This window comes from Pelecanus crispus, chromosome 13 (assembly GCF_030463565.1).
Source record: "Pelecanus crispus isolate bPelCri1 chromosome 13, bPelCri1.pri, whole genome shotgun sequence".
In the NCBI taxonomy this organism is placed as follows: domain Eukaryota; kingdom Metazoa; phylum Chordata; class Aves; order Pelecaniformes; family Pelecanidae; genus Pelecanus; species Pelecanus crispus.
This window is the reverse complement of record NC_134655.1, coordinates 14,290,690-14,308,019: the sequence shown is the minus strand read 5'-3', so window position 1 is coordinate 14,308,019 and position 17,330 is coordinate 14,290,690. Positions and strand designations below refer to the sequence as shown.

The following is a 17,330-nucleotide window of genomic DNA, read 5'->3' as shown; positions in this document are numbered from 1 at the left end:
GCCCCGCACATGCTCCACTCCCCACTCTGTCTCCCACGCAGGCAGGCACAGTGTCCTCAACCCTGTCCCACCCACGGGTCAATGCAGGGAAGGCTCCATGGGTATGGCTTGGAGCTGGGCCCCCTCCCTCTTGCAGGAGTCACCCTGGGCAGTACAGGGTGCCCTGGCAGTGGGACAAGGCTGGTGCCAGTCCCGCAGCTCCCTGGCAGAGCACTCCCAGCAAATCCATCTCTGCTCATCCCTCTCCACCATCCCGCTCATGTCCCACCTGCCCTGTGCTCTGGCCCCAACTCTCACACTGCCTCATCCCTGCCCTCAATCACTCATTCATTCTGCGTGTAAGGAAGGAGACGGCACATTGCCAAATTAGCTATCTCAGAGGAAATCTAACAAGTTTTATTGAGCTGCCCGTTACGGGCCCTGGACTGTTATGGGCAGTCTGGGTGACGAGCATGCGGTGCTAAGGCATGGTGACCGTCCGTCCGGCGCTCCTGGCTGCTGTAAAGCGCCTCTTATTCCTCAGACCAGAGAACCTCTCATCCAGCGTCAGGCTGGTCTGCAGGGGAAGGGGAGAGCGAGTCAGTCCCGCGTCTTGTGGCAAAGGCACGGCCAAACTTGTAGCAGGGTATTGATTAGAGCCCATCAGTCAGGACGGCGCTTCACAGCCAGTTAGTCAATTAAACCACTCAGCACACGGAGACAAGGAGCTTGACAGACTGTGTGCGTCTGGAAAGCCTCCAAGCAGTGCCCAGCCCCAAGACACTGGGCATCCTCGGCAAGAACAGGAGCAAGCAGATGGCATTTGAGCACAAGGCATCAAGTAAAACCAAACTGTCCAGACAAGAAACACCAGCAATGAAGAAGGTGGAGCAGGATTTCTGACCTGCCCCAGGGCTCTTGGACCATACTTCAACATAAAACGTGGCACTGAGAAGGTCACCAAAGCAAAGAGAGAGCAAAGCTCAGAAGTGTTGTGTGTCTCTGAGGAGTGGGGAGCACCGACAGTGAAATGGTCCCCCCCCCCAGGACCCCTCACAAGGAACATCTCCCCACTCCAAGCAAGCACATGGGCAGGCCGAGAGGGGCCAACAGAGCGGGGAAAATTGGGCTGAGTCTGTAGTTGCTGAACAGTCTTCTCAGGTGCCTTCAGTGTAGGCAACCTAGCCAACACAGCTACAGGACTTTCCTCCTGGGTTATGCTAGATAAACCCAACTGGCAGCCCCAAAAACCTGAGCATGATGTTAACAGCTTAGTGGTAGGGCTGCTGCAGGGTGCAAGGCGCTGCCTGTCCTGTTGACAATCCTCTACCTGGTTGGCCATCGCGCGGAAGTTGAATCTCAGCAGCACCCCCTTGGGCTGGGGTTTGGCTGCCCGTGGCGGGGGCCTCTGGCTTCGCAGGAACGGGCGCTTGGATCCGGGCCTGGGGAAAGCACAGATCTGTAGTCACTCAGGATGCTAAGGCAGCTCACTTCCTATCACCAGCAAACCAGCAAGGAGGAAAGGAGACACCTGCATGCCCCATACGTCTCATGGCATGTCTCATGGCAGCCTGCGTGAGTCTAAAGGGTGCCAGGAGAGCTGCCGCGCAGGCAGAGTTTCAGCACTGGGGGCCATGTCATGTCAAGGCTATCATGGGGTGCTCTCTGTGCCCAGGACGTGCCAAGTGCCCTCACCCACCCTTCTTTCTGCCCCTAGCTGGGTGCCAGATCCTGCAGCCGCACTGGCTCAGCCCAGGGGTGAAGCTGCCCCCTTCTAGCCTCTGCGCTCCTCTTACACAGCGAGCATGCGGTGTCCCTCTGGGGCGTGTGGAGTTTCCCCCGTGACACCCCACAGCAAGCACAACCAGCCTGCCACCTCTCACGCGCTGCCAGCACTTCCATTTCTCCTTACTCTGGATAACAAATGAGCCACGCAGTAATTACCGTCTCCTTTCAGATACTCCGGGAAGGGAATGAGACATCATTTGCTAACCATTTTGGGTCTGAACCATTCATTGCGTGCTTGTTACAGAATAAGCGAAGCTGCAATAATGCTAAAGGGATTTGCAATGGCTTTTGTAGGGCTCCCATCCTAACAAATCACCTCATTTACTTACGTGCCAGTCTGGCCCGCCTGGGGATTAGCCACAGAAACCGTCAAAACTGCTCCAGGGCTTGGTTTCACTTGCCACCTGCCAAGACAGGGAGATGTATCCAGCTTCGATTTGAGCATGAAAGAGCGTGTCGCATTTGCAGCATGCCTTTGTTCACCAATTACCTTCTCATCCTTGGTGGTTTCCCTTCTCCATTAGCATCCATCTGCTGTGAAATATATTTAAAAAAAAATGACATAAAGAATTAGCTCTCAGAAACAATGATTCCTTTTCCAGTATTTCAGTTGGTGTATCTGAACAGCTCTTTCCTTGCACGTTGTCAAGAAATTTGCTAATTTTGGGTTTCCTACTGGCACAGTGATCTGTATGGGGTGGCTTTACTTTTCCCTGCTTGTGCTGCTGTATAAGCTGCAAGGTGTACTTTCATCACCTGCCCAAGTTTTATTTTCCAGCTGCCAGAATATTAAGCTGCATTAAAAATTGCCTGTCCTGCAAATACTTTCCTCGGAATATATTAATTGTTAAAGTCATCCATCTCTCCCAGTTACTTTTAGAAGCAAAGATACAACTGGGCAAAGGCTGGTAAAACTGAAGGCTTGTCACCATCAGCAGGTTGCAGAAAAAAGTCTCGATACTGACCGCTCTCTGAAAGCTGTCTTTAGAGAACCGCTGTGGCATCTGCTTCTGCTGGAAGGCTGGTCCCCTGTTTAGCAGGAAAGGCCTGCCGGTAAAGGAGGAGAGAGAAAAAAGGACATAGGTGAATATGATGCCAGGTCTCTCCTAAAGTTTAATGCTTAAATACCTAACCCAGTGTGGTATTAAAAAGCAGTATGAGAAGCAAATGAGGCTGTGCGCTACCAAGTTCAGCCAACGGGTTTTTCTGCCAGCAAAGGATTTCAGAGGAATTTGTTTTTCTGCTCAAATGAAACAACAGCTTGTGTTTGTTCTGAACATTGCTCATTAAAAAAAAAAAAAGAAAATCATGGAAGAAAATCATAGAAAAAAATCTGGTCAGAAGAGACCTCTGGAGGTCATTCAGTCCCTGCTCAAAGCAGAGAAAGAGGGGATTGCAACGGAGCTTGCTTTTGAGCTCAGAGAACACAAGCACCACAACTGGACAGGCACCAAGACTGTGCCCAGCGCCCGGCAGCCTGCCTTCGTCACAGCTCCTGGCGTGTAGCGTCTGCTCCTGCAGCCCCTCACTGGGACAGACTCCCTCTCTCTGCCTATCCCTTATGGCTGGAATCTGTATTTCCTGCCTTGATGAAAATAAATGCTATTTCACCCCTCAAAAGTTTTCCCCAAAGAGACAGAGGAAAAGTTTAATAGGAATACAAAGGTCATATTTTCCATGCTTTCTAAAATAAAATGAGAGATCTAATACCTGAATTACTAACTACCAGCACGAGGTTTTATTTCCAGGTGCTTTTCTAACATACCCAGGGGTATTTTTCTCACGTTGCAGCTGGCACAGACTGAGAGCAGAGCCCCAGGAGCTGCACAGGGAATCACTGAAAACCAAAAAAGCCCAGAGTTACCAAAGATTTTACCTTCTCCCCGGGGCCTGGGTGCTGGCAGCAGCTGCTCTGAATCTCTTGGGGCCAGGGGGTGGCCGTCGCCGTCCCTCCGGCTGCCCGCTGCTGCTGCTTTTGGCGAAAGCATCATTGTTCTTGTTGCCCTGAAAAAGCAGTGAGAGTTCAGCAGTTGCCACCCGCGCTGCAATCTCGGTGCACGAAGAGGGAGCGAGCGCAAGTGGCAGCATGTGACAGTCCTTCCCTCTGCTGACTGCCACTGTCTGAAAAGCCAGTGCATTTATTTGGCATTTTTTTTGGCTCTGCCTAGAGCGAAATCCAGCCTGCTCCCAAGTGCAGGTGACGATTGCTGACACTGCAGCGGATCCCTCACTGCTCTCAGACACGTTCAGCACCACTTGCAATTGCTTCAAAGGGGGCTCAGCCCCACACTGTATGCTCTGCATTCCCTGTATTCTCATTCCCAACTGTTTTGCCTTTGCAACTTCTGTAGTCTTGCAACAGAACAACCCTGCTCTGCAAGTGCTTTTTTTTTCCTCCTTTGATATTTTCTTGATGGGAAACTGATTACTCCCTAAATCTATTAAAACATGGTCTCTTCCATAGTCTTTTGTATCTATGGCAGCAATATTTCTACCAAGCAGTGTTGCTGTAGTCTCAACATTTGGACTTAGTATACACTGTTGTCAACGATCAGTATGTGTGCCTTGGCTCCTGGGCATGAAACTACAAGTACCAGGAAGAATGTTTCATTCTAGTGGTGCAGAAATACCAAAAAAAATTACTCAATGGAGCGCAAATCTCCCACAAGCCAAGCATTACAGCTTTGCTTAGGTTTCTTTTCGGTCATTGACTCTTATCATAGAATCACAGAATCATAGAATACTTTGGGTTGGAAGGGACCTTTAGAGGTCATCTAGCCCAACCCCCCTGCAGTGAGCAGGGACAGCTTTAACTAGATCAGGTTGCTCAGAGCCCCATCCAACCTGACCTTGAATGTTGCCAGGGATGGGGCCTCTACCACCTCTCTGGGCAACCTGTTCCAGTGTTTGACCACCCTCATTGTAAAAAACTTCTTTCTAATGTCTACTCTAAATCTATTCTTCTTTAGTTTAAACCCATTATTCCTTGTCCTGTCACAACAGGCCTTATTAAAAAGATTCTCCCCATCTTTCCTGTAGGCTCCCTTTAAGTATTGGAAGGTCGCAATAAGGTCTCCTCACAGCCTTCTCTTCTCCAGGCTGAACAACCCCAACTCTCTCAGCCTGTCCTCATAGGAGAGGTGTTCCAGCCCTCGGATCATTTTGGTGGCCCTCTTCTGGACCTGCTCCAGCAGGTCCATGTCCTTCTTGTGCTGAGGGCCCCAGAGCTGGACGCAGTACTCCAGATGAGGTCTTACCAGAGCAGAGTAGAGGGGCAGAATCACCTCCCTCGACCTGCTGGCCACGCTTCTTTTGATGCAGCCCAGAATACGGTTGGCTTTCTGGGCTGCAAGTGTGCATTGCCGGCTCATGTCCAGCTTTTCATCTACCAGTACCCCCAAGTCCTTCTCCGCAGGGCTGCTCTCAATCTCTTCATCCCCCAACCTGTACTGATACCGGGGGTTGCCCCATCCCAGGTGCAGGACCTTGCACTTGGCCTTGTTGAACCTCATGAGGTTCACACAGGTCCACCTCTCCCGCTTGTCCAGGTCCCTTTGGATGACATCTCGTCCTTCTGGCATGTCGAACACACCACTCAGCTTGGTGTCGTCTGCAAACTTGCTGAGGGTGCACTCGATCCCACTGTCTATGTCATTGATGAAGACGTTAAATAGCACCGGTCCCAGTACGGACCCCTGAGGGACCCCACTTGTCACCGGTCTCCATGTGGACATCGAGCCATTGACCAGGACCCTCTGGATGCGACCATCCAGCCAATTCCTTATCCATCGAACAGTCCAGCCATCAAACCCATATCTCCCCAATTTAGAGAGAAGGATGTTGTGGGGGACTGTGTCGAACGCTTTACAGAAGTCCAAGTAGATGACATCCATTGCTTTTCCCTTGTCCACTGATGCAGTCACTCCTTCATAGAAAGCCACTAGGTTGGTCAGGCACGACTTGCCCTTGGTGAATCCATGCTGGCTGTCTCGAATCACCTCCCTGTCTTCCATGGGCTTGAGCATATCTTCTAGGAGGATCTGCTCCATGATCTTCCCAGGCACAGAGGTGAGGCTGACAGGTCGGTAGTTCCCAGGGTCCTCCTTTCTTCCCTTTTTAAAAATGGGCACAACATTCCCCTTTTTCGAGTCAGCAGGGACTTCACCTGACTGCCATGACTTTTCAAATATCATGGAGAGTGCCTTGGCAACTACATCAGCCAATTCCCTCAGGACTCTGGGATGCATCTCATCAGGTCCCATAGACTTATGTATGTTCAGGTTCCTCAGGTGGTCTCGAACCTGATCTTCCCTTACAGTGGGAGGGGCTCCACCCCCCTGGTCCCCATCTTTTGGTCCATCGATTTGGGAGGGGTGAGGAGAGAAGCTGCCAGTGAAGACCGAGGCAAAGAAGTTGTTGAGTACTTCCGCTTTCTCCTCATCCGTTGATACAAGTTCGCCTTTCTTGTTCATCAAGGGGGGTACGCTTTCTTTAACCTTCCTTTTCTGGTTGATATACCTGTAGAAGCCCTTCTTGTTATTCTTTACATCCCTTGCCAAATTCAGCTCCAGCTGTGCCTTGGCCTTCCTGACCTCCTCCCTACACAACCAGGCCATTTCCCTGTATTCCCCCCAGGACGCCTGTCCCTGCTTCCACTGCCTGTGCAGTTCCCTCTTACTCTTTAGTTTGACCAGCATGTCTTGACTCAGCCATGCTGGTCTCTTCCCTTCCTTGCCTGATTATTTACACTTGGGGACTAAGCGCTCTTGTGCTCTATGGAAGGTGTCCCTAAAGATCTGCCAGCTCTGTTCCATTCCCCTGTCCCTGAGGACCGTCTCCCAGGGGGTCCTTCTGACTAACTCCTTGAAGAGCTGGAAGTTTGCTTTCCTAAAATTTAGGGTCCTGACTGTACTCCTCGCTTTTCCCATGTCCCTCAGGAGCGTGAACTCCACCAATGCGTGATCACTGCAGCCCAAGCTGCCTCCAGTCTTGACATCACAGATGAGCTCAGTTGCATTGGTGACCATCAGATCCAGTATCGCGTCCCCTCGGGTAGGGGTGTCTATTACCTGGCTTAGGAAGTTGTCGTCTATGCATTCCAGGAATCTCCTGGATTGCCTACAGCTCGCCGTGTTGCTTTTCCAGCAAATGTCGGGGTGGTTGAAGTCCCCCAGCAGGACAAGAGTCTGCAAGCGCGAAGCCTCCCAGAGCTGGAGGAAGAAGGCTTTGTCAGCAGGCTCCCCTTGATCAGGCAGCCTGTAGTAGACACCAACCACAAGGTTCCCTTTGTCACCTCTGTCTCTGACTCTTACCCATAAGCTTTTGACCTGCTCGTGGCTATTCTTCAGGGACAGCTCTTCACACTGTATTGATTTCTTTACGTAGAGGGCAACGCCTCCGCCCCTCCTTCCTCACCTGTCCCTTCTGAAGAGCCTGTAGCCATCAATAGCCACATTCCAGTCGTGGGATTCGTCCCACCAGGTTTTGGTTATGGCAATCAGGTCGTAGCTGTCTAGTAGCACAGCAGCTTCCAGCTCCTCCTGTTTGTTCTCCATGCTGTGTGCGTTCATGTAGAGGCATTTCATCTGGGCTGTTGGCCATGTCACCTTCTCAGTGGAACATCGCTTATTTCCCTCGGGGTGTTTCACGAAGGTTTCCTTGTGAGCTCTATCTGTCTCAGGAGCCCCCAGCTCATCTCTGCCAGACTTCAACTGTGCTGCAGTGTCCCCATCATGCCTCTGCGCAACAGGTTGAGGGCTCACAGTAGCACCCCGTCCCTCTAACCATTGCGTACCATCCCACAGCTTGTCACAGGCAAGCCTGGTACGTTCCCCCTCCCCCTTCACATCTAGTTTAAAGCCCTGTCAATGAGCCCCGAAAGCTCCTGTGCAAAGACCCTCTTTCCTCTTTGAGAAAGGAGGCTCCCATTTGTCGCCAGCAAACCTGGTGCCATGTAGGCCATCCCATTGTCGAAGAACCCAAAGTTGTGACGGTGGCACCAGCCTCGGAGCCATGTGTTAAGAGATTGGATCCGCCTGTTCCTACCAATGTCACCTCCCACAACTGGAAGGAGGGAGGAAAAGATGACCTGTGGCCCCGATTCCCTCACTAAGCGTCCCAAGGCCCTGAAGTCTCTTTTAATCACCCTTGGGCTATGCACTGCAGCTTCGTCACCACCCACATGGAAGAGCAGTAAGGGGTAGTAGTCTGAGGGCCATGCCAGGCTGGGAAGTCTCCTGGTGACATCTCTGACCTGGGCTCCTGGCAGGGAGCAGACTTCCCTATGAGGAGGGTCCACCCGGCATATTGGACCCTCCGTTCCCCTCAGGAGGGAGTATCCTATGACTATGACCTGTCTGGGCACTTAACGTTGCCCAGTCCAAGCCCTGAAGCATGAAGCACATCAGAAGACCCCTCAGCAGTGAGGTCCTCCTGCAGTTACTTATACAAACTGCCACAGACTCTATCCCATTTATTTCTGTGGGACAACCACCATCCCCATTACTACCCACTAACTGAGATGTGTTACCACATTTTCCCACTTGGTTTATTTCTGCAAAATGGAAGCTACTGTAGAATTATGCCTCCTAGCAACAGCTTATTACTTACTGTTAATACCCAGCCACACTCAATATCTGAGTCATCACAGCCTTTATTTTCAGGAATAACCACACTCATGCATATGCATGCTCAGTTTAGGGCTCTCTTATTTATACCCCCAGGATGCAGCCATTAAACGTGCCATCACGTTCGCTACTTTGGTGTTTGTTTAAAAGCTTACTGAGCATGTGACCTCCTAATCGAGCAGATCTCCATCAGTGTGGAAAAAAATGACTCCCTCTCACACAGAACTATCTACCCGCTTGATTTCCACCTTCTGCACCAAGCCAGTTTAATATTAGTGATACTCAGAAGAAACCTGTAAGAATTAGTTTAATGGTGAACACGTACCTTCCTTCCCATCTCTTTAGTCTTAAAAATATCTCAAAATCAAATGAAAATATTTCAATTTTTTTAAAGTGTTTTTGAGCAGAGACAAGACCTAAAGTTTAAATAAACTTGAAAAAGGGAAAGCCATGAATGAAAAACAATGCATTTGAAGCATATCTGAAGCATCTGAAGCATCTGAAGCATATGAGCAATCTGACCCATGGCTGTCACAGTACTGGGAATCAGGGTCTCTGGGGGGGATACCCACTTGCTAGTGAAAAGTAAGTCTCTGAACCAAAGCCACCTGAAGTCAACAAAAGTCTTCAAAAAGTCAACAAAAACATCAACAAAAAGTCAACAAAACTCTTTGACTTCACTGGACCTTGGAAAATGCTCTGGGTGGAGGACAAATAATGGTGAATCTTAACATGCCTCCTCTAAATGATAATAGTAAGATGAGTAAGATGGAATTTGTTTTTATGGAAATATTTTAAAATTTTTTAAGAACACATTTTAAAAAAATTTTAAAAACCCATGAGAACTGATTCAGTAAAATTATGCCGAGTCATAAGCTTATAAAACCAACTGGAAAATTGCTATTCTATATGCACATGTGTCTCTACTCACCTATGTATACCAATGCCGTGCACAGGCACATAAAAGATGGTGCCTGTAAATTTTTTATGTAGATTGCTCTTTGGGGTGATTCAGGATCATAAAATCCAGCAGATTTGTACATGACATTTGGGAACAGCTGTAGCTTCCTTACCCCCCTACCTCTTGAGCTGACGCCTGGCGATTTAAAGGGCTCACTCCATTTAATGCGGCAGCTGCTCTCCTCCTGGGACCGGGCACCGTATTCCTGAATTGTCTCCGATTGTATTGTTGTTGTCCAAACCCTCTTCTAAAACGGTTAGGTCCTGCGAAAATAAACTCTTATTTTAGCATCCTTCAAAACTCAATTTATGATTACAGTTTTGCAAATGGATTACAAGGTTAACTTAAGACAGTATGTATACAAGTATATATATAAATAGTGATGCAAAATCACATTAATTTATTTCAGGAAAGTAAATTAATTTTGCAGAATATTAAATAATTTATCTTTCCAATGTCTCACTAACATTCTTACTATATGTAGGACTGACAAACACATTATTTGATTTCAAAGAATATAGAAGAGAAAAGCCTTCCACAATTCTGATTCCTAATAAAGGCAGGAACACTCGCATCAGGAAACCTGTCAATCTGTTGTTAGAGCTCACACTGCTATGAATTAACTGTGAAATGGAAAAAGCTTTTTGACACAGATACGCAAGTGACTCGAGCATCCGGAAGCCAACCCCACAGCAGCCTGGAATAGCTCTGAATGCCCATATTATAGCACTTGATAAGTGAAGACTGGACCATAACTTTTTTTTTTTTTTTTTTTAGCTTGACATATCCTTACTTACTGCATATATTGAAGGGGGCACCTTCTGCTGCTGTTTTATGTAACTGCACAGTACATACACACCAACAGCCCATCTTGCATTTAACGTTTTCTCCTAAGCCTGTTTATGATTCTGAAGTGTGCTGAAGTGTCGAGTGAGAGGAAAGCACTCCGTCAGATGGAGACACAGTGCATTAAAGCCTAATTATGCCACATGATAAACTTCTGTAGTCATAATGAAGTAGACATTTTCTGAGTCGCTATATCAGTGAAATGTGTACACGTACTCAGAGGGGTGTATAAATCAGGCATAAATCAGTGCATGGCAGAGGACAGCAAGAGTGCGGTTAAACCCCTGCACCATATAGCAGAACCTCACTGATACAGACCACAGAGCAGTCAGACACATGTATTAATCCTATGCCATCTATTCCTACATCACAGCAATTTATAATGACTTGGAGCAATTAAAATATGTTCTGAGGCAGCAGTGACATTGCCGTCAGGGGGCATCACCCAGTGATTAATGAAGGCTCCAGCCCCAGGGTATAACACCGGTCAGCGCCAGCATGGGCTGGTTACACTGGAATACAAGAGAAGATGATTCGAGCCGCTCTGGCTCTAGAACAAAAGGGCATCAGGGTATGCCTGTGGGAAGCACCTCCCGAACACCGCATCGGGGTGCTTTGCTCCCTACAGCCGGAGGTGCTGGTTGGGAACGCTCACAAAAAATGCAATGCTGCTCTGTGGGGCCAGTAGTTATTTTCTTTGCAAATGATGTCCTCTCACCACAGAAATGCTGGTGTGTAAATGGTCCTCTCCCAACAAACAATTGAATTTTGGCAATCTGTGTCTTTTTGACCAGATGGGGTCTCGCTGTGTTTAATGGCCCTTTTTTCCCCTCCTGATTCTGTCCTCACAGTTTGTTTTTCCCTTTCTTGTTCCCTCCAACAACCATCCTGGGCTTGCCCCTCTCTCTTGCCTGTTTGCCAGACTGCTCTCCTGTGGGCCACCAAGCCTTGCAACACAGCTCTCCTGCACCCTGGAGAGGGCATCTCCCCTGCAGCAAGACAGACTGCGCTCAGCTGCCTTTCCTGGGTATTTCATCGGTGCAATGGGAGGGACTGATGCAAAAGGCAGCCCTGACTAGAAAATCATGCCCCTGTCAGTCAGTTCGTATTAGAGAGCCTCTGCTCAGCAGTGCACTCAGGCATGCCTCAGCCAGTGTAAATAACTAACGACGGAGCCATCGGCCTCCAAGGGGTACCCCGTGTATACCAGCTGGGGACCAAGGCCTGGGTCTGTCATGTGTATCCTGAAGTGTGACACATGAGAAGCTCCATCTCTGCAAAAAGTCTGGCAGATATTTATTAATGAAAGAACATTTGAATACAACCCCACAGCATCAGCAGCTGGGGAAGACCCCCCTGCCTTGTTTGGGTGCCAGCTCAGAGCCTGGTGCTGAGCACACCTGGGTTGGCCAAGAGGCACCTCTGGCTCAGCAAGTCCAGTTTGGGGAGAAGCTCCAATGTCTGACAGACTCTTGCTCCGAGGAGATTTGAAATTCAAATTTCTTGTCATTAAAAATCATCTTTCCCCCACTGGGGAAATGGTTTAAGCCATATTGCAGGAGGGATAACAGCAGCTTCCTTGCATGAATTCTCTTGCTGGTTTAATCAGCGTAATACCCTTCTCCATGCTCTGTCATTACAGGGCTGGGCTGTTCTGATCGTCATTTTGATAATGGTTATCACATCTCAGCCCAGAAAGGACTGCATTTCAGCAGGGACTGAAGTGAAATGAGCCCACAAAGAATTATAGGCTAAATTCCCAGTCATGCTGAGCTTCCCAAAATTGCTACTGACATCAGCTCCACACAGCATGGTGAGTCCCTGCACTTGGCAGGGCTGAATTCAGACTCAGTTAAAACCCATGAAATACTAGGACTAGCAGAAATAGTTCTATAAATGAACAGAAAAGTTCTCCTTTCTAAGGAATAGCTAAAAAAAAAATATTTTGTTTGATTTATTTGACTCCGCATGCAGTAGTCACTTGAGTGTGGAGGAATATCAAAGCCTGTGTTTTTGACAGAAAAATCAATTTGCAAAGGGCAATTATCATCATTCTGTTTTGAACCGGAACGATTCTTGGTAAGGCAATATGTGGTGGAGACCAAGAACATGAGAGTGGGAGGCAGATCAGAGACAAGCAGGATTGCTCCCAGCAACCCCACTGTCCTGATGTGCCATTGGCACTCCAAGGGAAGACTGCAAAGACATTGCTGCAAAATGTCACTAGTAGCTTCAATGAAGTGATTTAGCAGTAATTTAAGATAAAAAGTAAAATGTTGATAAAGATGGCATTTCATGCAGCAGATCACTTTGGTTTTGTAGATAAAAGCCAGTGGAACCAAACATAGATTAGTATGTGATCAGACAGTATTATAAAAAAACTCATCATAAAAATAGCATGGTTGGCAAAAGTGACAAATTAGCTCCAATAACTGAGCTATCAAAGACAGTTACTGAAGCGGTAATTTAAGTGTGTTCTGGGAAAAAGAGGATTAGGAAGAGGCATAATTAAAATATGCAAAGCCAAAAGGGAATAGAGAACAGATATTAAGTCACTTTGAATTAGTAATTCATGAGAGAGTGGAAGGGAGACAAATGGATGAATTTATGCTCTGAAAGGGCCCTAATATTTCATTGTTGCAGAGAGAAAAGCTATTCAGAGCCCGAGTACATCTTATACACACACAGGAATTAGATAGGAGAAGGATTTAAGAGCTGTATTTTGTTACACAAATGTTTTCCAGCTTGGCAGATCTCCGCCATCCCATGGCACTCACCTACCTTGCAAATTCCTCTGCATCCAGGTGCGGAAACGGGGCCGCCCATACCCGTACGCTGAATTCCTGTTCTTGACCTGCTGCCTTTGCCTGTCCCCCGTGGTGCTGGCATCTGTTTGCTCTTTCCTGTGGCGTTTTATGATGTCATCTAGATTGAAATGGCAAAGGGGAAACCCATAAAACCTGCACTTTCTACCAACAGTGATTCCCACTTTTGATGCTTGCAATTGTCCACAGTAAAAATGGAGCTTGCAGTTATGTGAGCTATGCTGGCCCAAAGCTTAGCTCAGAAAGTATAGGATCAATTTACTTGGCTCCTGTGGCCTGGAGATTAGACTGCAGCAAATTATTTAAAAATGTGCTGCCATCCAGCACGTATCCACCACATGCAGGACAGATTTCAGAGCCACATCCCACCAAGGGATCTGATCCTGCAGATTTCCCACAAGCATAAGGAAGAATGTTTCTGCAAGGGCACCAGGAGCTCGGTGCTGGGCAGAGAACATGTTTTGAGAAGGTCTGACTTGGGAGGCTGCAGGAGATGTGGTCAAAGAGGGGAGAATGGGCAGAAGCACCCATGGGTGCACCCACACTGTGACGGCCGCTCCAAGGGCTCCCCCTGCCATGCATGGGACACACGCACTACCCCTTGCAGAGAACGTGTCCCTGATGTATGAACAACACAAACGCTGTTCAAGTGTCATGCAAACACAAGCAGGATGAATGTCCCCCTAGCCCCTAAATTTGTAAAGGGGAGAGCTGAAGCTTGGTGCAGCGAAGGCTGCGATGTGAGGGCTGCAGGCAAGGAATCTCAGTTGTACAGGGCGACTGTCAAGAAAGGGGACATCATGATCCTGCGAACACTCATGGTTCACCAGACGGTTGTAGGAGTTTCCTTTCAATTCCCATCTCCTGAAGTCAGCTACCTGCATGTCTTTCCTCAGTGCTTTAAAAAAACAAAGCAAGTTTCTAGCCCTCAGTGGTATGAGATGAAGCTTGAAGCCATAAACCTCTGTGGCACAAAAAACAATGAGCAAATAGAAGTAACATACACAATGAATATCAGCAGTGCTTTGTATTTTAAGTTCCACAATCTTCAGGACCCGACTCCTGATTTTCTGACTATCTGGGGTAGATGCTCCTGCTTAATTACTCAATATAGCTAACCTAGAAACAGTTGGATAAGGATGTGTCAACCACAGAGCAAGAACTTTTTAGCTTCTGCTGTTGTGTGGTGAAGCAGAGAGGAAGAACATCCCAAATACAACAGGACTGCGCAGGGGATGCCTGCTCTCCCCTGCAAAGCTTGGGCTCTCCCATATAGACCTGTCTGCACCACACCAAGGGAATGAGATGTCACACTTCACGTTGAACACGTCAGTTTGATTTCCACACTTGCCCCACTGCCAGCAGCAGTAAAATATTTTGGGAACCCTGCACAGCTCTCTTCACAGAGGAGGGAGGGCAACCAGCCAGCTCCTGCGCTGCTGCAGTACCAGCGCTGGCACCAGGCACAGCTGCCTCTCACCTCTAAGTCCCCATCACCACCCCACCACAAAAGGGGTATAAAACAGCCTGAATGCATTCATGCTGCAGCAAAATGGATTTGGGATGTCCTGCCAATGACCCAGGACTCCCCTCACCCAAACTTCTCATTAAGCAGCTCTGAAAATGTAGTCTACTGAGCTCTTCCATGAACTATGAGATGTTTCTCGTTTTCTTTGCAAGACACCATCCAAATGCAGTTCCCAAGGCACATAGCCTGCATGAAACAGCAGATTATTTCCCCTGTGATTTAGACACTTTTGGTTTAAAACTATATTAGTAGCACTGAGAAGACGACACAAAATTTCTCCCAAGGACATTTTGCCACTGTGTTTCACCAGTTTGGACCCAGCCAAGCATCCCGAGTGCTTTCCCTAGGCATTGTTGCTGTAACCAGCTGCACATCCCCTGAGCTGCACTGAAGTGCTGTGTTTTATGACAGAGAGAGCACAAGGGACACAAAGGAAGGTGATGATCTACCTGCAGTATCCAGAGTATACCTGACAGGGTTTTGAAAGCTCATGCCCATCCTTAACAAGTGTTTCTAACTCTTTAAAAGACTGGAAGTTGAGGTATCTGGACCATGCACAAAACTACTTTTAGATGCAGAGCTCTATCAAGAAACAGCTCAAAGCCCCTCAGTTCTCAACGAGTTGGTTTGAAATCAAAGGGATCTTCTTAATTCAAGCTGTTCTGATGAAGAGGTAAGGTAAAGGGACATCTCCTCATTAATTCATATCCTCCAACAATTTCTTCTTTTACCTCAAACCTTCCAGAAAATATTTAGCAAGTAATAAAGCCATATCTGTTAAGCTCGAAGCAGAATGTTTTAACTTTACTTTTAACAAATTAGCGAGGAAAGAAGTGTCCAAGTCAGGCCTTTTCCGAGGCAGTGGCTACTCCAGCTCCTTAATGAATCACTGGAGTGGAAGCATAGGAGTGCCATTAGCTTTCAATGAGTGATTATCACAAACAGCACATCATACCTCCAGCGTTTGTCACTTGTCATTTTCTACCAAGAAACTCCTGTGTCCATACTAATACAAAGCCCAGGGACAACAAACAAGAGCAGATGTAAGAATAGGCTGTGTGACCGCTTTTGTGATTTCTCTATCAAGTCTGCCAGGAAGAGAGCACGCCAGGAGAGGCTGGGCAATGTTCTTGTATGAATGCATTAATGTTCCCAGCTAAGTGTGCCTTTGGGACATGTGCTATTTGGGGCACAGACTGCTTTGAAGCATATTGACAGCATCTCTGCTTGCTCTGCAGGGAGGTGGACACAGGCCTCCAAGGGTGGGCTATCTACAGTGCGAGGAAGAGCTCGCTGGGAACGGAGAGGAGATGAACACTCAGGTGCCTGGTCTGTCACCTTTCAGTGTCTTTTTTTGTTTGGGTATGAGTTGTTACCCTGTCTTTTGCGCCCATAGATACGATGGGATTAACAGAGCAATGTAATGGAGTACTACATAAGGCTGGAAGCGATCCTGAGAGGTCATTTAAGGTACGCCTACGCCCTCAAGACAGAATTAGATCTATCAGGGTGGCTTTAGAGTAACTCCTGCAGTTTCCTGTAACTGCTAACTCAAGTAAGGCCCAATCTATCTGAAAGCACAGAAACAAGCACCTGATGGTAAAAGTATCAGTTCTTCACCAGGGCTCTTGTTTTCCAATTCTCTCTTCTGCCCTGAGTAAGGTGTATTCCAGATTGAACATGGAGGTAGACCACAGGAGGTCTGACCAAGGGAAGCACTAAGGGAGAGCAAAAGCAAAGGGAGTATCGCATGTCAGCAAACAGAAAAAGGGCGTGCAACACCATGGGAAAAAACTAGATGAAAAGTTAGGGACCCACTATTGCTGTAAATCCTCACAGCACCATTAAAATAAGGAAGGGTGCATCAGCCAAGGGATCGGTTTGAGTTTGCAGTGGAAAATGCTCTGCTATTCCTGACTAAGTTGCTCACTGCTGGGAAGAAATGACACAAGGTTTCAGCTAGGAAGCTGACCCAATAATTAAAGGTGCTGGTGGACTTTCCTTCCACAGCAGAGATGTCAACACGATAATCCACCAAGATCTATCGTCCAACCACCGGAGACCAGGCCTTCGGAGTTTATAAAAGGGCAGTTGTTTATGCACAGTTCACATATCCAGTGCCAGAGGAATGACAAGCATCACAAGCAAGCTGCTATAAATAGCCTGCACACCCGAGGATATGTCTCATATTTTTATTTCAATAGAGGGCTCATTTATGTCAGCCTCTCCCAACCCGCGGCGCTTGAAGGTCTCCCCTCTGAAGTTACAGGGTGCTGCCAGCAAAGCACAGAGATGGGTTTGAAGCCGCGATTCTTCCCGCCCCCCCCCCGATATTTCTTCGCCTTTTCCTGCCCGGTCCCCTTCCACCGCAGCCGGGGGCGGGCCCCCGGCGGGCACCAGCACCGCGGGGCCACGCCACGCTCCGCTGCCCGACTCTGCCTACCCCGCCACGACGCACACAAGCCCAAACCAAACCCCCGGGCCCCGCCGGGCGCACGGAGCCCCGCGCCGGGACCGGGACCGGGACCGGGACCGGGACCGGGACCGGGACCGGGACCAGCCCCGCGGATGCACGGAGCCCCGGGCCGCGCCGGGCCGGGCCGGGCCAGGCTCCCCCCGAGCGTCCTCGGCCCGGCCCGGCCCCGCCGCCCGCCGCCCCCCGCCCGGGCAGGGGCCCTCGCCCCGCCGGACCTACCCAGGGACATATCAATCTCCTCGGCTCCCGGCTGCGGCCCCGCCGCGGGGCCCGGCCCCGGCTGCGGCCCCGCCGCCTCCAT

At 48.7% G+C, this 17,330-nt stretch overlaps 1 protein-coding gene across 1 annotated transcript; it reads right to left on the bottom strand.

Moving 5' to 3' along the window:
- Positions 1–320: 320 nt before the first annotated feature.
- Positions 321–17,330, bottom strand: LOC104034121 (UAP56-interacting factor-like). Its single transcript, XM_075720761.1, has 9 exons — positions 17,249–17,330; positions 12,982–13,125; positions 9,475–9,617; positions 3,644–3,771; positions 2,733–2,814; positions 2,258–2,301; positions 2,097–2,171; positions 1,310–1,421; positions 321–556 (listed from the first exon to the last, which is right to left on the bottom strand). Exons 1-9 carry the CDS (start codon positions 17,328–17,330, stop codon positions 461–463), a joined length of 906 nt encoding a protein of 301 aa, XP_075576876.1. The 3' UTR covers positions 321–460.

Bases quoted from the DNA above. Each gene is read 5' to 3' on its own strand.
- LOC104034121 (XM_075720761.1), bottom strand. From the start codon at position 17,330: ATGGAGGCGGCGGGGCCGCAGCCGGGGCCGGGCCCCGCGGCGGGGCCG. The intron at 2,302-2,732 runs GTCAGTATCGAG...TATATTTCACAG, and splicing joins AAGACAGCTTTCAGAGAGCG to CAGATGGATGCTAATGGAGA. The intron at 2,172-2,257 runs GTAATTGGTGAA...CTGTCTTGGCAG, and splicing joins AAACCACCAAGGATGAGAAG to GTGGCAAGTGAAACCAAGCC.